Here is a 22,982-nt window from a genome sequence, read left to right on the forward strand (position 1 = left end):
CAATTCCTTTTTGGACATTCTTATCACAGGTCATCAAAACATCACTTTCAAGACATCCATCTACCGAAAGAAGACTTTCACAGGTCTCTAATCGAAATGGGATTCCTTCACCCCACGAAAGTACAAAATAAACCTCATCTGCTCCCTCACTTATCGCTACTACCGTCTTTGTTCGTCTGGCTCCTTGCTACAATCTGCCCTCAATGATTTTCGAAAACTCCTTCTTCAGAACGGCTACCCACATGGCATAATCAACTATCATATGAACGATTATGGGCGGCCGTCACCACCAAAAATACAAGGATGTCAAATAGATCAGTAAATACAAAGATGGTTTAAGGATCAGCTGCAAGATAGCATAGCTAATAAAGGAATGGCATGGCCAAATTATAGACAGTCTAGGTTTCCTTCATGAAATAGAACAGCCTGAACATAAATAGTTTAGCCAAATGATAAACGGTCTAGTTGCCCATGTCGAGTTGGAACATGAAATTGTGAAATGAACCAGCTGAATTGCAAATAGTCTAGCACTCATATGCAATACAGTACACAAACGGTGTAGCTTTGCGTCAAATGACTCAGGATATTATGGAGTAGCACAGCGTACGCACAAATGTTGTAGCTTTGGGTAAAATGGCTCAGCATAATGTCGAATGGTACATCGTACATAGAGGGGCCGTAAGGGGGGGGGTCACGCGCACAGTTCACGGCAATTAAAAAACGCAAATCACGAAACACGATAATTAATTTTCGAGTTTCGCGGTTCACGGAAAATACTTACACATGAGAAAGACTTGTCGCCTTACCCTATATATATAATATTGTTGACAGTCGTTTTAATGTATTTCAGAAAGAGCTCAACTCGTGATTGTGTCGTGATTGGTAATGTCAGATTCGGTTTCACAGTTTGCTCTGTAGCAGACAGGCAGTCGCTTAAGATTTCAGTCTCTCGTTGAATTCTTCTGAAATCTCTCTGTCACTGTCACACTGTGCCACGTCTCCAAACTCGTTTGCGGACGCCGCTGCCTCAGGGCAATTGTCTTGAAATCTGTAATTGCAAGGTAGTATAAAAAATACACGATCCACTTGACTACTGAAGTCTTAAAAGTTTTAATAACTGATATTATCATTCAATCTTGAAAGTTATCAATTAGAACTGATATTATAAATGTAGGTTCATCTTGCCTTGTGACTATCGGTGTAACAACAGCTAAATACGCTGTTTTTCAAAAGACCTTAAGATACATCGAGAAGTAAATAGATCAGAGGATCTTTAACAAAAAAAAAGTAAAAGAAATGTTTTTTTTGACTTTCTTGATCTCCTCCGCGGCTTCCACTCTTCTTCAGGAAGGCTTCCATATTTCTTTTCATTCCAGCTATTGTTGCATTGTGTCTCTTGGCATTATCTTCCTCGTTTCGACGGTTTTGACAAGCTGTATTAAAGTGTTCTGTAAGGCAGCAACAAAAATATGACCTCCAGTGATCTTTACTTTTTTTAAGAAAACAATGAATTTTAAACACCTGCTTTATTCTTTGACAATACAGAAGTTCTCTGGATGGTCTTCTCCAGTGGTTTCCTTTTTAAGTCAGTAAAATTGATGATGATACTTCAAAGTGAAACTTCCGAAGCTTTTAGTAGAAATGTTTCTGCAGACAAGCTTGAAGGATAATGTTCAACATTTTACGTACTTTTTTTAAAGTATCGAGCTTTAGTCTACGGAGTCCTGTCCGTTGCTACAATCTTTAACTTCTGGCAACGACCACACCTTATAGTAAATTCATTGACCGCTGTGCTATTGAACATACTTGCCAGAGCTACAAACACATTGAAAGGCTAATTCACTAAATACATTAAAGACGATTTAAATAATCATCGTTATCATCATCGTCTCCATCATAGCAATAAAATGGTAAAATTTTAGGAAAAATCATGGCTGTTAATAATAACAAAAATTCTTAACGATTTCTTTTAGTTGCACATAGCCAAATTTAGATCATCCAACAGCTTGGTCTGTCGTTCATTTCGCTCAACACTTTCGCCCTGTTTTAGGTGCTTTACAAGGTGGTCGTCCTCTACCTTTGAAGCTGACCTTTTCCTTCCACCTCTTGGCTTTCGTTTGCTGACTTTGCTCTTTTGCTGTTCTTCGCCACCAGCAACTGTGATATTTATCACCAGAGAATCTTTCGAAAAGACGATTCCCTTTTTAAGAACATTGACTGAAAGAAAAAAATGACAATAAAATTAATTAATCAAATAATAATCTTTTGACTACGTCCTTTTTATCTTTTGTCTATCTACTTTGACATTTATATTGGTGTCATTTTTTCTTGGCAGTTTCAAACCCCACTCCAGTCTCTTTCGTAGTCCATAAAAATTAAATTTAAGTTGCGTTTAATCGAGAAAAAAATCTGTCCGAATATTCTCTTCCTAGTCTTCCTAGGTTGTTCCTATTCTCAGGTCTTCTCATTATTGTCAACGCGCCCTTTTTGCAAAGCGAGCGATCAAGGATCATCAAGAAATATCTCAGGAGGTGTGTTGAATATCGCCTCTAACGACCCTAACCGAAATCACGGCTCTCATCAATGACTCACTTTCTGTATAATTTCTGAGAAAATTGTCGATTCTTAAGCAAACTTCAAATAAAATATGTAGGGGGGACTGAATAAAACTTTTCTAGACTTCTAGTATTGTAAGGGCCTGTTTACATGGAGACAGGGTTACCCTTCTAGAAGGGGCACCCTTTTAGAAGGGTAACCCTTGCATATTGTATTTTCCGGCTTGGTTTACATGAGAGGTAGGGTCACCCTATCTGCTTGGTGGGATAACTCTCCTGCGAGGGCCAACTTTTTGCCGTGTAAACACTTGAGGTAGGGTCACCCTCCTAGAAGGCCACTAGGGTTAACTTTTGTGGGTTCAGTTTACTGTCAGATTGCCGCGAAACTCTGTAAAGGCTTCGCGCGCGTATAAGCCCGAGGAATATTTTCGCCGTTCTGTGCTGGCCAAATTGTTTGAACAGAGTTCGAAACAGTCGGAGGACAACAGTGTCGACATTTCGAAAAAAGACATAGATGATCATGAATTAGTGGTCGACGAGCGTACCATAGAAAGCCGCTCGACTCGGAAAGATATGAAAGAAGGCTTGCCACGTGAAAAATCAAAGAATTCACAGGGAAAACGAAAAGCGTCCTTCGCCGCTCTGTGCGACGAGGATTCCGCCAAATTCTCCCTCGGCGACAAATTGGCTCTCCTTCGTACATGCCTCATTCGTCGCATTGCAATTTCAGGGCGGCTACCTGTAGCGCCATTCGCTCTTGTCGGCGTTTCTCTATTAGGGGATACGACAGCAAGAACCCACAGCACTGAAAAACCGCAGCCAAAGAGGCAAGCACAAGGAAAATTGAATTTACCGCCAAAATACTTCGTTTGTCCGCCATTTTGGGTGTTTTGTACTTAGCGACCCCGCAGTTATCTCCCTCGGTGCCAAATTCAATAATCGCGATAGCCCTGGGGACAAGACTTTGCATGTAAGGGGGGCTATCTTTTGCCCCTTCCAGAAGGATGACCCTCATAAGGGGGTCACCCTATCTCCATGTAAACAGGCTCTAAGAGATGTAAGAAATTTAACGTGAATTAAAACAATTAACACGAAAGTATGGATATCAGATACCTTTCACACGTGACTTTCAAGTAACATAAATTATGATCTCTTATCAAATTTTCATGATGAAGACACTAACCTTGTAAAACTGCAGAATCGACAAAAAGCGGCCTTTTCATGTTCCACTGCGCTTGTGTATTGATTGAGAAAGCTTTACTGCCTTCTGCGCCTTTGGCTAGTCTGCACAGCTTAAGATCAATAGATGACCTTATTCCCCGCTTCTCAGCTTCGGCCTTGAGGCCCGCGTGTTCAACAATATGCCTTTTCAGGGCAGGGGAATTCTGATCCTTTCCTTTCCCCCAAGAAAACTGAAAGATCCAGGAGATTTGGGATCAATGAAGTAGACAACCCCTTCTAAAACACGAAACGGCTCTTCGCTGACTTCGCTCTCCGACATTGTGGGTCGTGAGAAATGAAGACAAGATGTCAGACAATGAATGATCTGAAGACCTGATCGTTGGTGTCAAAGGTCGCATCAGCTTTATTTTTGGATCAACGGGTCATGCGAAACCCAATTGTTTGGTCACGCAAGCTGAAGAAAACAGACACGGCGATCACCTGGAGAGTTCCTTTGTGGGATCTTCGTAGCCGTTCACGGAAAAAGGGTCGTTTTCGTGTTTGTTATCACGGGTATCGGAAAATTATTTCTCTGTTTCACGTATCACGACAATCATATCATTCACGGTTCACGAATTTTAAAACTTTTAGATTACGAATCACAGAAAATAAATTAGTCCGATCACGTTTCACGTGAAACCCCCTTACGGCCCCTCTACATACAAACAGTGTAGCCTAGCGTGAAAAGGCTCAGCGTAATGTGGAATGGTACAGCGTACACACAAATGGTGTAGTGTTGTGCGAAATGACTCAGCGTTGTGCGAAAAGGCTCAGCGTAATGTCAAATGGTACGGCATAATGTCAAATGGTACAGCGTACATACAAACAGCGTAGCGTTGCGTGAAATAGCTCAGCGTAATGTGGAATGGTACAGCGTACACACAAACGGTTTAGTGACGTAACGCTACACCATTCGTGTGTACGCTGTGCCATGCGACATCACGCTGAGCCATTTCACGCAACGCTACACTGTTTGTATGTACGCTGTGCCATTCTACATTACGCTGTTCCATTTGCGGTTTGTAATTAAAATAGCACTGAACAAGACTTGATTCTACCACGGTTTGCCGGCCTCCCGGTTTCCCACAGTTTGCACACGTTGGTGTGCCTGAATGTATGGGCGGCCGTCACCACCAAAAATACAAGATTATTAAACGGTACATACCAAACTTAAATGGTTTAGTGATGGTTTGCGAAATGGAATAAATGATTGAGAAATGCTTGTCTAACGACAACAAGATAGGTGTTTTTGTGTTGAATGGTCTGCTCAAGCATTAAATGTTTTTAAACAATTTTAGAAATGGAGCGGTCACCGATATTAAGATGGAACAAACTAATAAGAATCAGTTTGGTTAGATGAGAAGCCATCTGATTACGATACAAAGAATGATCAGGTATGACAGCAAACAGTCAAGTGCTCTGTTGAGCTGTTCAGTCAATGAAGGATTGGTCAACTAATTGGAAATGATTGAACGAAATCAAAGCTGATTTATCGTGACACGAAACAAAACAGCCTACTTTGCGCGCCGAATTGCAAAATACAACAGTAAAACGGACAAGTCAAGACTGAAATGGATCAGTCAATAGAAGGGGGGGAGGGGGGGAAAGAAATCTGACGTTAACAATTAAATTTGGCGCCAAAGTTGCAGAGCGAATGGCCTTGTCACAGGTCATACTCTGACGATATTTCTGAGATAGGATAGGATATTAAGCTTAGATCAAAGTCAATCAGAGGAAATTATGTCACCGCTATCCATTTATCTATTTATATGACCATTACGGTGTCCAACTAGAAAGCCTTTGCTACTTTGGACACCGCGCACCTCTCAAACTTATCTTTATAGCCAAATATTACTATTATTCTTCCCTCTTTCTCTTATTTTTCAATGTACATTAACTTCGTTTGATAGTGTGAAATAAATAAAGTTCAAAGTTCAAGTTCATGATTTTACGTGTGATGGACTGGTGGTGGCTTTTCGTCTCATTAAATTCTAAGCCCGATTCTGTGGACCAAGATCCGATATTATTTAAGTCCATCTGGAGAGCAATTTCATCATCAGTAGATCTTATTTCTTTGTACAATTTGGTGTCATCTGCGAACATTACAGTTTCGCTCTCGGAGACCATGTTCGGAAGTTCGTTTACGTAGAGCAGAAATAGAGCGGGTCCCAAGATGGACCCCTGGGGGACTCCTGATGTAACAGGTAATGCATCCAGATGTGGCGCCCAGAACATTAACGCGTTGGAGACGACCTGTGAGGTACGACTGGAACCATTCGTATAGTTTTCCTCCAAAACCAGAGATACAAATATTAGACAAGAGTTGGGCGTGGTTTACTTTGTCAAAGGCCTTTGACATGTCCAGATAGATGACGTCAATCTGACTTCCTCTATCAAGCAGGCGGTCAATACGATCCAATGTTTCGATGAGGTTGATGGTTCAAGATTCTCCTGTTAAGAAGCCGTGTTGATGTTTACCCACGTGTTTGTATAGATGAGTTTGGATGTTATTCAGAATGCATCTTTCCAATACTTTAGAAACTATGGGTAGTAGAGATATTGGTCGATAATTCTCTACTAGTTGACGATCGCCTTTTTTGAAAACAGGGACTAAGTTGGCCAGTTTTCATTCCTTTGGTATGGTGCCAGAACTGAGTGATCGATTAAATGACAAGCAAAGTGAAGGTACAATGGCGTGAGCAGTTTCTTTGAATACTATTAACCAAGCCTGAGTTTGATTGTTCTCGTCTAATAGATACCTACACTCTTTTTTTACGGCTCCCCTTGCAGGCAATAAATATTTTATGAATACACTAACGAAATAACTTTACTATGAAGTTAAAGATGTTGGATGAAAATATATACAAAGGAAAAGACGCTGACAAGCACAATAATTTAGAGCAATAAGATGATAATAAATTACCTATACTACGAAAATGTATAACTGGTATTGATAAAATGTATAACTGGTATTAATGAAACAAGTTCATATGCTAGAATCGAGAGAGAATCACAAGTGAGATCACGTGGTGGGGTGGTTGATCACCTAAACGTGAAATCTTATTTGAATTGTGGTTTAAGAAATGAAAGTTAAAGTCAAATTCTCAATACTCTTAATATGACCAGAAAGACTAGAATAGTCCTTAGCACCTTTAAAATGCGAAAAATAGTTTTGTACTCAGGTAAACTTAACCTAAACTTATTTTGAGTGTTTCTCTAGCTAACTGAACAAAAATTGCTGGGTGAATTTTGTGGTTAAGTAACTTAGCATTAGAATGAACCATCACAATGTCATTAAAGACAATGTTGTTCTTAACATTAGGCCCTGCATGTATCTGTCTACTTCCTGATATCCCACACTTTTAACTTTTCAGTGCGAAGTCGCCCCTTTAAAGTCATTATAAGGCTCCAAGAACCTTAAGAGAATCATTTCATGAGGGTTTCAATAGGCTGATGCCTCTACGGTTGACGGTTACAATTGTGGCCAATTTACGCAAGCCGTTCACGTCTTTTCATTATGGTCACAAGAAAAAGTTTTTAAGGTTGATTTTTTTTCGAGGAACAGTTAAAATTTTTCAATTGTTACGCTCACCAGCTGAATTTATAGTCCGTTTTACGTATAACGGTTAACCCTATTAAGACCCTCTTTAACCCCTCTGCCGAAAATTCCGCCTGGAACCAAAGAGATGAGAATGCTTATAATTTGTCTTTTAATTTCGAATATCTCACTTCTTCATCACTTACGTTTCCAAATTTCTGAAAAACTTTTACAATAGTGAGAGAACATTATTTTACTCCGACAAAGGAAGGCAAATATAACCATCAAACCTCGCGTTCTACCTGGGACAAATACTAAAGCATTAATGCAGTGGACTGTAAGCATTTTTAACGAGAACACCCTTAAAAAAACCGATAATTTTTCTAAACTAGTATCTATTTAGTCTGTGCTGCAATAACGGAAGGAACACCAAGGTGTACCATTTATGCAGTAAACATAGTAACCGCCGCAGTTTATCACTTTGATGGAAATTGACTTGTAGCAGCAGTCTGACAACCAGTGGAAGCAGACCGTCCTGGTGACCTGACCATCAGCCTCTGCGGGATGCGTACTATTAGCCCAAGCGGGTACATGGGAGTCACATCGGTATTTCGGAGGACATGAGGTAGGCATTCTTGTGCCGGCTGCTCCCTTAAAACGGTATCAACCCTCAAGTCCATTATCACAAATCGTGTCTTGATTGGTGTAATTGATCCTTCTGTCTGCCCCTGTTAGGCTTTGATAGTTTTGACATTCTAAAATAGACAGAGAAGAAATTATTTGAGAATTCAAAATTTTCTTGAAATGGTAACCTACAGTCTTTTTCAGGTCAACTCTCACCTTGACGGTCAATCTTACGATCCTACCTAGCAATCCGTTCTGCTTTATTGTGTTACTCTACCTTCGTTCTTCATGTCACAGTGATCCAAGACAAGTTTGCCAGGTTTGGTGAAATTCAACCAGTATTTACCGCTGACCGCTTGTCCACCTCCACTCGCCTTGATTTCCGGAAAGCGCACTCCGAAATCCGTCAGAGGGAGGTCATCTCGGGCAGATTTCCGATTACGAAATCCGAGCTGCCCCGATGTTGTCTTCGTGATGAAGGACCCATGTAGCATTTTAGACCCGCAAAACAGAGTAGAAACGAACGCATACTTTGTGTTCGCTCATGAATTCGAATTAGCCGTAAGATAATTGTTCTTTTTTTCATTGCCTACCTATTTTACAGACTCCGCAAACTTTTTGCGATGCCTCCTTTTTACGGATGGCCGATCACAACTACAACATAGTGACACTTCCACGAAACCTGTCAAAAGGAGAATGTGAAAACACCGGAAACGGAGAGAAAGATAAATGTTACGGTCGATTAACTACCGGACAATTGAATGGTCCAAACTCGCAAGGGCGGGAAATTTGTTATCGTCCGAGATATCAAAGTATCTGTTTGTCCACTAAATTCGTATTCAGTGTTCGGCCGTATTCCAATCGATGATTTCGCTTTCTAGACAAAATTTCCAATTTTATGATGGCGACAACCACAAGACCACATGTATCACCAGCACCGCAAACGCAAACACCATCTACTCCATCATGACACAACCTCCAGCACAACCAGCACTGCAAACACATACATCATCCCTGCAGTAAAGGCCAAAACGAACACAAACCTGGCCCACAAAAACGAAAAAGATGATGAAGTAGAATTTGTAAAGATCTCTTACAGAAGCGCCTCAAAGGGCGGGAAATTCCATCTCTCAGAACAGGACATTAGCACCATCTCAACTGGAGACTGGCTCACCGACCATATTGTGGGTGCAGCCCAGTCTGTTTTGAGGGAGCAGTTCTCTCACGCAAGAGGATTGGAAAATACAACTTTGGGGCCGATTTTTAATTTTTCTGTTCGGAAAGGCCAATTCTTACAAATCTTGAATAATGGCAGCCATCATTGGGTGTTGGTATCTACTGTAGGATGCTACACTCCTTCGGTAGTTTATCTGTACGACACCCGGCCTGTTTTCAGGAAGAATTGCAGCCCTGGTGCAGAAACAGATTGCATCAATTATACACGAGGAAGGAACTAGTTTTAGGGTCATTGTACCAAACGTGCAACAGCAGAACAATTACGATAACTGTAGAGTTTATGCTATTGCTTTTCTGATGTCGCTACTACATGGCCTCAATCCTCAGTCTAATCTGACATTCGACAGGAAGCTGATAAGACAACATATTTTAAAGAGCCTGGAGAGTGGGTCATTCGACGCCTTTCCCCTCTCTAAAGCACCCGAGTGTCGAGACGGGAGGCCACTTTTTTTTCAAGAGGTCTCGGTAATGTGCGAGTGTAGAATGCCGAGGGAAGAGTCAGACTCGAAGTCTCCTCGTTGTGTGAAATGTTGTAGCTGCAAGGAATTTTTTCACAGGAAATGCATTTCAACAACTATTTTGGAAGGTTCAAATGCAAACTGGCGTTGTCCAAACTGCGAAAGAGCCCTTAAGCAGGAAGAGAAAAACAACCATTAATTCAACATGTAGCATTAAAAACTGATTCTCTGAACTTTCCGTTTGTTAAGATAATCTTCGAAGTAAAATGCATCTAAGTATGTATTAATTATCCATGCACAAGTTAACTAAAAGAATTGTTGAAACGTATTCATTAGAAACTGTTTCTTGTAGATCTTTCCCTAAGTACGCTCTGCTACATTATATTCATACTTAAATCTCCGTCCAATCGAGGTAATGTACAGTTTTTTAATCAATTACCATATTAGAAATAACAATATCTCGCTTAAACTCTGAACGTAATTGCGTTAAGCTCATTTCATCAGAAATCCTGAAGATTTTTAGTACTTTTGGGCGTGGTTGCTTTTACTGATTTTACCATATACCTAGATGTCTTTTCTGAAAAGCTTTATTTAAGAAAAGGTTTTTCTGTTCACAATGCCTTATTTCGTGCGACGATAGTTCGTATTCAAAGCATCATTTCCGGTGTTTAAAACATCCTCCTTTTGACAGATTTCGTGGAGATGTCATTACGTTGTAGTTGTGATCGGCCATCCGTGAAAAGGAGGCGTCAAATGTATTTTGTGGAATCTGTCATGTAGGTTAGCAACGAGAAAAAAAGGCAAATATCTTAACGCTAATAAAAATTCATGAGCGGAAGCAAAGTAAGTGTTCCTTTCTATTCTATTTAGCGGCTTAAAATGCTAAATAGGGTCTTCATCACCAAGACAACATCGGGGGAGCTCGGATTTCATCATCAGAAATCTACCCGAGATGATCTCTGGTGTTTTCACAACCTCCTTTTGACAGATTTCGTGGAGGTGTCACTATGTTGTAGTTGTGATCGGCCATCCGTCAAAAGAAGGCATCTGTAATATAGGTTAGCAAGGAAAAAAATGCAAATATCTTAACACAAATACGAATTCAGAACCAAAAACGAAGTACATGTTCTTTTCTACTCTGTATTGCGGGTCTAAAATGCTAAATAGGACCTTCATCACGAAGACAACATCGGGGGAGCTCGGATTTCGTAATCGGAGATCTGCCCAAGATGAGCTCCTTCTGACGGATTTCGGAGTGCGCTTTCCTGTTGTAGTTGTGATCGGCCATCCGGGAAAAGGAGGCATCGCAAAAATTTTGTGGAGTCTGTAAAATAGGTAAGCAATGAAAAAAAAAAAAAAAAAAATATCTTACGGCTAATTCGAATTCATGAGCGAACACGAAGTATGTGTTCGTTTCTACTCTGTTCTGCGGATCTAAAATGCTAAATGGGTCCTTCATCACGAAGACAAGTCGGGGCAGCTCGGATTTCGTAATCGGAAATCTGCCCGAGATGACCTCCTTCTGACGGATTTCAGAGTGCGCTTACCTTGATTTCCTTACACGAGTCTGCAGGCAGCTCTGGAATGGCACCGAGAATAGCTAGAAAGTAAGTAAAAAACCGCTGTATTTTTCCCTTTAGGAAGGTAGTCGTATCATTTTACCTCATTCCTCACCTCTTTCCATGTCTCGTCTGAAATAATATCTCTCAGAGTTGGGTATGGAGTCTGCAGGTCTGGCTTCCTTGGTGCGGTTACTTAGCTCAGACTTGTCCTGAGTAAACACATAGTTAAGGCTTTGGCATCTGATGTCACGATAACATTCTCGTAAACATACATCACCGAATGCGGCTCCAGTAATTTTCTTGAAGATGTGCTTTTGTCGCATCATCCCAAAGATGGAGACTTCACGTGTATCACTGTTGTATTGAGTAATCACTGAATGAAACAGTACCAACGGGAAGAAGAGAACTAGTAAATGAGAAAACTCTTGGATCACCATCGTGGTCAATCTCATTTGAAATGAAATGCTGAAATTTATATGTGGTCTTCAACAGAAAAACAGCGGAACACGATTACTGCAGATGCACTAATGTAAAGCTAATGGGAAGAGGCGTGTGTTAGATATGACACGGGCCGTAAGGACATGGCTACTAAATCAATCTCCTTGCACTTTTGTCTACAGTTCTAAATTAGGGCTTACCCTAAAAAGTTTTTACGTATTTCCCCAATTAGATCGGCCTACTCGGGAAAGGATATCAACTATTTCACTAGAGCGAAAGGTCGCCGCCCATAATGCATAAAAAAAGACATCAAAATATGAATATTGATTATTTTCAACCAATTCCCTTAAGCATAAGGCACCGCTTAAAAAAGTAAAGAGTCCCATTGCGCGTTCGTTTATAGGTCTTAATTGGGATATATCTCAAAGGTTTTTCGTATTTCACCAGTTAGATATCTTATGCAGGAAAGAATATGTACCCTGGCAATGTTTAAAAAAATATAACTATTTACTTATTAGCAGAGCTACATGTAAGGGTCGTCACCCCTAAGGCGTGTAAAAAGAAACAAATATTAATATGATGTGAAATTGACTTATTTACTACCCACTCCTTTACTGAGTATTAATAGCCCTTTTCCCTGATTCAATTAACCCAGTTATTCTTTCAAAATAGTACATTGGAGTGGTTATAAAAGTGCCAAAAATGATGTGGTTGGTTCAAATTTGTCCTATCTTACAGACAACAGGGCCAGAAGGTAATTTTCCTGTTTTACCTGAGTGTGTCGTAGTCTTCCTTCGCTTTTTAAGATCGATATTTAGATCTTTGGGAACTAATTGACTGTAATTTGAACTTGAGTTGCGTTGAAAGAGGAAGTTTCAACAGACCACAACATTTTTAAATAATGCAGCTATGAAACACGATGCCCTTCTTGAATTCCTTTTAGTGCCACCAGCAGACTTCTTTTGAAAAATTTTGGCTGAGATCCACACAGAATTTCCGCTTTCTCCGCAACGTAAAACATGATACATCGTTATTACAGTGCAAAGGAATGCCAACGAAACTCTTAGTTTTATCTAACGGAAAAATATCTCAGAATTTGTTGGCCCTTCAAAACTCTTTATCGTTCGTTATAACACATCTATATAAAAATGTTCTTGTTGAGAAGAGGGCAGAACGGTGAAACACATTTGTCTCCAAGTCATGACATGTAGGCTGAACGCAATTAGGCCCTCGCGTCATGATCGATGGCTGAATAATCTCCCTGGAGGCCGAACCTATTCAGTAAATAAGTCCAATAGGCATTTTATGATATGATTGCTGCGTTCTCTTTTTATTCGATCCTTGCACTTTCATTTGGCTTCTCGAAGGACTACTCAAAGGGAAATAAACTCTTTCTCCGGCTTCTCTCGCGCTATCATGGACGGCCCTCTTACGAGCAATTTGTCAATGTGTTTTTCAATTAAAACTCCAATTTTGCGCGATGTAAATAAGGTCACGTAGTTCTGAATGTTTACCCAGGATCATTAACTGAACAACTGATTCTAGAGTGGTTATGGTTTAGACTGCGAGCAGTCCCTCCTTTATGGCGAAGTCTATCGCGCGGGTAAAAGGAATCAGTGAAAAGAAAATTGATGTTAGCGCGCCGCGGAGAACTTCTGGAGTGACGCCGATGCGGCATGGAAGCTTCATCCTCAATCATGGAACTCCCACGGCCTTTTTGACTGCAAGACGGACTTCGCCAAAAATGAAGGACTGCTTGTAGTTTATCATGGCTTTGTAATTTTTAACAACTAGCCTTTGCACAATTGACCTTCTTTATTCATTTTTATATCAAAATTTGAGACAGAGATAATTTTCTACCTCAAAATGTGAAGCTGTTTTTCCACCTCGTTAAGAGGCTTGCTCGCCTCTTTGCAATCACTTTTCTTAAGAGTTTTTTTGTGTATCTCTCAATTCTTTACTTGATCTTCGGTGCAATCATCGGTGAGATCTGTAAACCATAGCCGGCTGATCTCAAAACGGAGCGTGTTTTAGAGTAAAGTCAAGTTGAAGCTAGAGTGTATAGTCCAAACCCACATGCGTGAAACCTCTCTCAAATGTCAATGAGAAATTTCGCAAAAGCAGGTTCTTACATTAGAAAATCATGTTTTGAATATATCTGTACGTATACTTGAGTAAACATCCACAAATTCCGAGTCTCAAGGAAAGAAATATCAGACAGATATCCTTTCTTTTTGGAATTATGTCATGTAACTTAGATGTGTTTGGGTATTCTGGCCACTATTTTAGTCTCATTTGAAATCATTTTTACCAATATTATGATCGAGTGGCTATAACTTCACTTTTTCCGAATGCTCCGTAATTATATTTAAGATGAAAAATTTGCAGATGATGATATTGAAATTAGTTGTTTTCTCAATAAACAAATGTTAAGCTGCATGTGTCACTTTGGTTAGAAAATGAACTTTTCAAATTCAATTTAGCATCGAAATTAGAACTGAAAATTTACACCTTTGCTTTACCTCCTTGTATATTAGTTTCATCAATTATTAAGAATCTTTCACCACCTAAGTATTTGTTTTTCAAAAATGTAGTAAAACCTACCGGGAGAAGCTTAGAGTTGGGGTTCTCTTCAAATTAAGCTAATAGAGCTTCGCGGTTATTGATACGAGGTTTAAACCAAACCAGGGTTTTACTCAATCAGCAGGCCTCAGGCTTTCTCTAAAGCAGGGTTGATTTTATAATTAAATTTCCTTTCATTGCTATTCTATAAAATAATTGTTTAGATCAATAGTTCAGTTGAGCTGGGGATTGTTAGGACGCTGTTTTAAATAATTTGGCCAATAGAATAGAACGTTTTTTAGACGTAAGATATTTTAAAAGGTACTATTTGCCACTCCCAGACTGAAATGTTAAAAAATTTGCCAAAAATGTTACACACATTGCTAGGCTTATCCTGAGGTACTGTTAATAGGAGTGGAAGGTATTTTCCAGTGTTATGAACTTACCTGAGTGGGTGTAACAGCTTTCTTTCAATTTCAAGATCGATGTTTGGACATGTACAGTAGTCAATGAAATGATCTTTGGAACGTATTGTGAAACGATGTAGCAACATTATGATACAAAACGATACAAAAACATCGTCATGTTCGTTTTAATTCCATCTGCAAAGTTCTCCTTAACACTATTGGCTGAAATCCACGGAAGTTTTTTATTTTATGCCCAAGGGGGGAAAATCTGTCGGTATTTCAGAACTAATTTACTTTTCAAAAACTTTGTTACAGGGATAGCAGTATGTACTCACTGACCGTGAGTGGGAGGGCAGGATGGGTAAACATTTGGCTTTGGGTTTTAATGTTAAGAACAAGAACAGGAAGATTAGCGCTTCATCGCGAGAGCCAAATATTTTTCTGTCTTGTACGATCTAACCCATCGAAGTCTTTTATCACATGACTGCTACTTTTTGTTTTTCCCCCCTTTTTCCTCTTTGCATATAGTAGAAATGTGTGTAGGGCTGTATGGCTTTATCCGGGCCAGCTCGCGCTCTTACGTACGGTCGTTGAACGAGGATGTTGTTTTTCTATGTTTTTCAATTTAAATGCCCTTGGAGCCAAACGGGTCTCTTGATAATGAGTGCTAAATAATATAAAGAATATGCGGTGTAAGATAACCTGCCTATATGGATTGTTCAGGTTGATAAAGTGTGCAATCGACCCTAGTTAACAATAGAGTAGTTCTGTCGAGGAACTTTCGGCTGATAGTTGCCCCGCGGAAATTTGATGGTCTTAAAACAAATATTGGCCCGAGAAGCGAAGCTTCGAGGGCAAATATGCTAGTTTTGAGAACATCAAATTTCCAAGAGGCAACTATCAGACCGATAGTTCCGAGACATAAACACTCTATTGTTGTTATTGTTCACCACTAAATTTTCTTCCGCGCCTACAGCTTGTCACAAATGTCAATAATTCGCAACCGTACATTGGCTAAGTAATACGTTATACCTGTCAGAATTGAAAAGTCACTGTTTTTCCGATCTGCCTAACTTCGCGGCCGTCAAACTATTGAAAAATTTTCACGGATGAGTACTATCAATCCAGGTATTTTCCGCGGACGGGCACTACCCATCCGGGTATTTTCCGCGGGCAGGCATTATGGGCTGATAGTGTCTCTCCACGGATGAACACTATCGTGTCACGTGATCGATTTAAACCTATTATTTAAACCTATTATTATTAATTAAATTATCATTAATAAGAACCGGGGAAAATTTAGTGGTGAACTATATTATATCATATGACACACTGAAAGAAAAAGTCGATAGAATGTTTTCAAAGTTCGGTACTGACTGCCACTTGCGTGTGTTTTGAACTGCTCAATATCATTCCTAAAACATTAACATCAAAGAAAACCCAAAATCAAATGAACAAAAATACAATTTGAGTGCTTTCATCGTTCAGTTCTTTCCATATCATTTGTCAGAGGCGGTTAAATTTCATTAAATGAGAAAGTGAAAGTTCATTGTGTTATTCAGTCTTGGTTGGTGATAATTATGTCGAAAATCTATTCCTATAAACAAAGTCCTATTTTGGGCCTGTTAACATGGAGGTGGAGGAACCCAGGAAGGTGAGGAAACCCGCACCAAGCTTAATCGAAAAATAGCCTGCGCTCGCATACGATCTTACTACCCAGGGATCCCAAGTGACATTGTCGGCACGCTTTCAAATGTAACATGAAAGCAACCTTGGCTAGTCGGTTATCCCAACTTGAAACGGTTACATGGCAAATTGGGATCCCGCCTAACAGGGCTATCCTACCCAGCAGACCGGGCAACCACCCATTATGTTTCCGTGATCAAGATAAAATAAGAGATTATATGGACAGGCGGGTTACTCCACTCAGGCGGGTTACCTCACCCAAAGTCCCTGACGTCTATGTAAACAAGCCCTTAGATGAGCAGAAAAATATTTGCGTACGTAAGCATATGAAACACTCAGCCAATAAATAACAATTTTTTTAAACAAATTTAGTAACTGCATATCTGAAGAGCTTTACATACTTAAAACAATTAATTATTTGACAGTTTAAAAGATTAGAGCATTAGCTTGTCCCCTTCTTATTTTTGCGTATGGTTTTGTGATAAAAATTAACGAGTTTCTTTGAATAGAAAAGGAAAATAGACAAAACGCTTTTCAGCGTTAGAAAAGAAAACAGTGTAACTCGATGCTCCGAAATCATTGCGAGTTTAAATAGCAAGAGTTTGAAACTGTCATAGGAAAAGGTGCAAATGCCTTTATCAGCGAACTGATCATGATCCATGATGACTCGACATATCTCAATTCTACGATAAAATAATATCATCAACTTATCATTTTAGTGAGCTATTAGCAAAATGAAAACTTGCCCCCTTCGAATTGAAAGAGATTTATCATACCAGGTCACGTTGATAGTCTACCTTTAGCATTTCCTCGCTGACGTTTCTGACTAACCCTGTTTACGTGCTTTTGTTTCCATAAAACTCATAATATCCTCTCCTTCGCCACAGTCCCCTTGGTTCCATTCATGAATTGACCGGAGTTGTTCTTCATAGTATCGAGCTTCACAGCCACCCGCAGCCTTTTGATGACTGAATTTGAAAAGTTCCGTTTCAATCTCATCAGACACATCATGTTATTACTTAAAATTCATTAAAGGCAAAAATAGAAAAGGGTGACCTTGAACCCTGACCTTTCACAACTGGAAGAGTTTGCAACCATAGATTACCAGATTATCACTTTACTCTTGAAAGTCTTTTAAGAAACCAAAAGATGATTCTTGTTGAGGAAACCACGTTCTTCTTCGCGATCAGTGACTTAATTCATGACTGTCAGCAACCTTCTCTGAGAAGAATTCAAGCAGATGTAAATTAATAAAAAAGTGATGATTATAACGTAATCCAAGTCACTCATGAGAAGAGAAGTCGCCAACTGAGCAGAGTTAATTAAAAAATCTCAGAGGATCTGCCAGACCAATCAATGGCAGCAGTATACAGCTTTTATTCATTTTATTCAGTTATCTTCTTCTATACTTATGTGAATAAAAGTATTATCAATCTTTTATTAAACCATGCAAACTGGAGAGCAATAGTTCTCACGTAAGATACGCAAAAAGCTTCGCAGCTTTTTCAAGATAAAAATAAGACGGGAGAAATTGCTGAGAAGATCAATAAATGTACGGGAGCTTTGCAATTACGGCCTATCAAATCTATTACCTACACAAATTGGACTTAATGAGTTATAGACATCTTCATTTTGATTATATCAACTAAGATGATATAACCAAATTACCTTGTTGCCCCCACCGACGCAGCACCACAGTTTCTTTAGAAACTTTAAGCCTCTCTGGACATCTTCATTTTATTCGATCAGTTGTAATGTAATTGAGTAAATTTATTGAAAACAACAAAACCTAGTGTCCATGCGTTGAAACTGTCACTGACTAAGTTTGGTCAGACCTGTGGGGAAAATGTTTGTCTCATGGTCTGCTGCCACCGTCGACGTAACTGAAATTCTCATATCAGCAATGAAAACACTACAAGAAGTAAGATTGCTCCTGTATCGAGTTATGTTTATCAGCCAGGAAAAATTTTTTGTTCGGCTCAATTAGATGTTATACACCACAACAGCATCCTCTCTATGATCATATTTATTGACTCCCCAATTATTGCTTCTGCAGTGAGATAAAATTGCCTCTCCTCCTTGGCAGTGGACATCATTCATCCAGATTGGGCCAGATCCCTGACCGTATTTAGCACAACAAGTATCCTGGGTCGCACCAGAGAAGCCAAGCTGACGACAAACCATATTGGTCTCGTTCACTGTCCAGTGATGATCACAAACTGTGCCCCAGTGCCCGTTGCGATAAACGTCTACGCGTCCGAAGTTTGCTCCACCGCCCACTAAATGTACACTATTAAAGTATGCATCAAACAGTAGTGAGCGTTGTATAGTTTACGAGTAACAGTCACAGTAGCAGATTTAGCGCGTATAGTCCTCGCTCCCCCTCCTTTGGTGAAACACTTCATGTACGTTTTAATCTTTGCAATTTGTACCACCTCGTTTTGGACCTTTCGCCATGTAATATCTGTCCATTTCCTTGACAAAGTCTTCTCACGGTCTGGCCTCCTTAGTCCGGTTGTTTAACTCGCATATTGCAATGAACATGACGACGGTTAATTTAATTTAATTTAACATAATTTATATAGCGCTAACTCCACTAATTGACCAAAGCGCTTTACCATTCATAATATTAAAATAATTAAAAAGATCCCGCTGGTAATAAAATGTGAATAAATTAAAAACCTATTTGCAGACTTATTTATAAAAATATCACAGTAAATCCCATTCCAAATTATCAAAAAGTTAAACATTATATGCTTTTTTAAAAAGATCAGTCTTTAAGTGTTTCTTGAATAAATTAAGTGTATCTAAACTTCTAAGATCTAATGGCAGCTTATTCCAGAGTTTAGGTGCAGCAACGGAAAAGGCCCTGTCTCCGTATGTTTTAAGTCATGACTTCGGAACTGCCAGAAATTTTTGATCAGTAGAGCGTAGCGTACGTGAACATGTACGATAACTAAGTAATTCCGTGATAAATAATGGTGCCATACCATTTAGAGCCTTATAAACTAACAATAAAACTTTAAAAAGAATCCGAAAGTGAACAGGTAACCAATGCAGTTGAATCAATACAGTTGAGTCTATACGTTATAGCCTTGACATCGGAAATCAGCAAGACAAACCACTCTGCATTCCAATGTACCTGGTGCAGTCTTGAACATCTTATGGGTGTGGCCCTTGAGCATCATTTGGTAAATGGAGTAAAAGTCACCGCCAGCTCCACAGTGCTGACTGTCAATGTCATGGAACATTTGAGAAATGCAGAATAGGGCGGTGAAAAATGAAGTCTGTCGACCAGCCATGAGAAGGATATCAAAGTTATGACACCTGCGAAATCACGATCAAAAACATTTTTATAGGCAAATTTTTGGATTTAAGAATATTTTTGTGTACACACTGGTCAACTTATTATTTACTCCACATAATCGAAGCCTAAAGGAAACATAAAACGTAACGGTGACGGGTATGATTGCTATCTGAAACACGAACTTCTAAATCAAGGAAACGCCTTAAAATAATAAATAAATAAACTTAAGGTGGCTCGTTCTAGTTTCCTCGCGCGGGGAACAGATAACTCTTGCGTCACGCGCGAGAGAAACGTTCGAAAGAAGCATGAGATTAAAAGATGAAATTTTAAAACAAAGATGGCCGCGCGAGGATTTTTTTTCTACTTTTGTGAGAGGTTCACCTAAGAGTGTGTATTTGATGTGTTGAGCGGCCACTGTGAATGCAGGAGATAGAAACTAAGACAAAGAAGACGATTTTCGGAGAAGTAAAGGTTGCTTTACTTCACATCTAAAAGAAATATTCAACCGATATGAAATCTTGCGACGGCGAAAAAAGAAGAACTCAAGTGAAGGATAATCTACCTGAAGTGGAAGAAGACTTTGAAACTTAAAGGAAAATAATATGATATAGCCAGAAGTCGTGTGTAGGATTTTTAATATGAGCCCGGGAGGCTGTCTTTAACAGCTGTTTAATGATTTTCTTAGCAGTAAACGTCTGTAAACATCAGATCACAGGCGCTCGCGCGAGCACACGCAATTGTCAGCGGTAGCTATAGCAGATCATGAGCAAATGTCGATCTTATAGAATCCAGATTTTTACATGCGCGAGAACGCGCGTGGAAATTGCTAAACTCACGAAAGCTTTTACATGAAAAAAAGTCCGGTGACCTCTTCTTTTTATTGTTCCAAAATGATAATAACGTCGAAAGGATTCATCAGAAAAAAAACTAGAGATTTTACGGAAGGAAATTTGCGATGTGTGAAAATTGCCTCTTTTCTAAATTTTCTAAAATTCCGCTTCGTACAGTTTTTTAAAAATCTTTGTGCATTTTCCTTTTCAGGTGCCAAAAGCAATCACTAAAAAAAAATACGGGGTCACCGGGTTAGTTTTCGAATTATTTAAGCCACAAGCTAAAAGATGCGTCTGATTGAGCCTATGATAGCGTTGCTATGGAAACTGCTAGTGACGAAATGACACCTATTTTTGGATAACCAATATTTGTCTAATTCAACCCCGTAAAAGTGTTCAACTGGCGTTGGTCAGTCTTTCTGTTGTATTCTTTCAAAGTTACAAACCATAAAAAAGATGAAAACCGGTACGAGGCACCTTGATGGCTAATACAATTACTGGTAACCCAGTGGTTTACACTGTGGGCTGTAAACAAGAGAGCACTTTATACTTAAGTTGATAAAAATAAAAGCAATTTTATCATTATCTCTTCCCTATATGTGATGTTTACCTTCCTACTTTTTACTATTTTCTGTGAAGTATTTATCATCTTCTCAACTTTACTCTGCCTCAATCTCAGTCTTACTTTAAAGGACTTCCGAATCGTGCATGCGCTTGTTAACGGCAGTTTTACCAATCTTCCGTAATACTTATCGAAAAATTTGAGAATTTTTTAAAATTATACTGGGTTAATTCTAATACTGTTTTCCACCTTTAAAATCTATTTCCTCCGCTGATTTTTTTTTTTAAAAAAAAATAGAAATTGGGCTATAGTATCAACGTCTCGGCAAAGCCACCGAAATTCTCAGAACATTGCACTTCTTTTGTAAAGAAGTTTCATTCGTGACGAAAAGACGCCAGTGGACAAGCTTCTATTGAACAATTGATATTGTGCTTAAAGGAATCGCATAGATTTGTTAATCACTATGGTTAACACGGCTTCTGGAACGCTGTGACTTTTCGCGGTGCCTTTGTTAAGAGAGGCCACACTCATTTTTTTTTTAGCAAATCATTTGTTGTACACTAAATCGTGGAGAGAAACAAAGTTTTCGTAGTTTTCTTGATACGTTTCAATTTTGTCCTCCCTATATCTATTCATACACAGAGATAAATATATTTTGCTTGTGTGAGCTGCCTTCATTAAATTACTGACCGACTCAGCTTTATCTCTCTTAAAAGCCATATTAACTTGTATTCTTGCCTTCACTATAGAAAATTTCCAATTTTCACTCCCTAGAGACAAACTTCTGCTGAAGAAGTCTACTGAAAAAAAAAATGGGAACAAAATTAGTTTAAGCTGTCGGTAAGTGGTCTCCTCTGTTGAGGTTGAGCCCAAAAATGGAGTGACGTACAAAGGTAAAACAAAACCAATGTCTGATGGTTTGATAACAATATACTAATTTGCACTAGTCTCCTACCAGTTGACAGCAACTTCCTGTTTCCTGCATTCCTTCATAACTTACTTAGAAGCACTGAGAAAACTTTCCTCTTAATGGAGTCCACTCTTCGAAACGGCTCAGCCGAGTCACGTAACTTACCATTCTTTCGAGATGAACTCCCTTCAGCCTGACAAATTCCAACTCTGTACATGTTTTCACAAAATAATACATCCTCTTAGGAAAACCGAAAAAAAGCAGAAATAGTAGAGTCTTTCCGTCTGCCCTTCTGCCTTATTTACACCAGGAGCCCCTGTTGACACTAATGAAGCAGACTTTAACTCCAAGCTCAAAAGCCAGAACTATCTCCCTTTATGTAGTGTAAATATTGGTTTTTGGTAAGCATTTTTCTTCCATCCCACGAACTTTTACTTTTTATTTTTCTTCCACTATACATAGCATTCTTCGGGTTAAAGTAAATCACAGTTTATTATTGGTGAATCAAATGACAACATAGCGCGCGTGCTTCCCTATTTAAAAGTCCTATTGAGCTGCTATGAACAAAATCTAAATATGCAGAGTTGCCTTCCTGTCAAGCTGCAGTACAGTTTTCCTTCTCTTTAAAATATAGAAGAAACCAGCGAAGAACTTCCCAATTTTTCTATCGGCATTGACTTTTTAGGTCCTGATCCAACAAACAGCATAAACAAAGCTGAAAAAACTCGCAACTTGCGCGTTTCGCAAATTTGTCGGTAGACCCGTTACAGCAAATTTTGGCCGAGAGACATTCACTGGGAACAAAAAAGTCACCAACTGGTCATTGACAACATTTAAAGGTAAATTTTTTTCGTTTTCATTGTTCTTTTTAAATTTGATCAACCCGGGGAATGAGGCACACAGTTGTCAATAGGGAATTTACCAAACAATCAACAAGGCCGCAAAAAATGCAAATGCAACAAATATTTTCGCAACAAAACAACAAATTAGTCACGCTTTGTACCAAAATTAAATGTTATTACCTCTTTTCCTTTGGAATTTAGCTTGGCGTAAGGAGAAAAAATCCAGATACAGTTGGAACATATG

General features: G+C 39.1%; 1 protein-coding gene across 1 annotated transcript in view; it reads right to left on the minus strand.

The window, feature by feature from the left end:
• The window catches only part of LOC148739198 (uromodulin-like), an 85,139-nt gene extending 73,508 nt beyond the window's left edge, over positions 1 to 11,631 (minus strand). The window contains 3 exon segments of the mRNA XM_088747260.1: positions 8,216 to 8,312; positions 11,180 to 11,232; positions 11,307 to 11,631. Of these exon segments, the coding sequence (XP_088603386.1) occupies positions 8,216 to 8,312; positions 11,180 to 11,232; positions 11,307 to 11,631 (475 nt within the window).
• Between the last annotated feature and the right edge of the window lie 11,351 nt (positions 11,632 to 22,982).

The sequence above is a fragment of the Stylophora pistillata genome, chromosome 2 (genome assembly GCF_964205215.1).
Source record: "Stylophora pistillata chromosome 2, jaStyPist1.2, whole genome shotgun sequence".
In the NCBI taxonomy this organism is placed as follows: Eukaryota; Metazoa; Cnidaria; class Anthozoa; order Scleractinia; family Pocilloporidae; genus Stylophora; species Stylophora pistillata.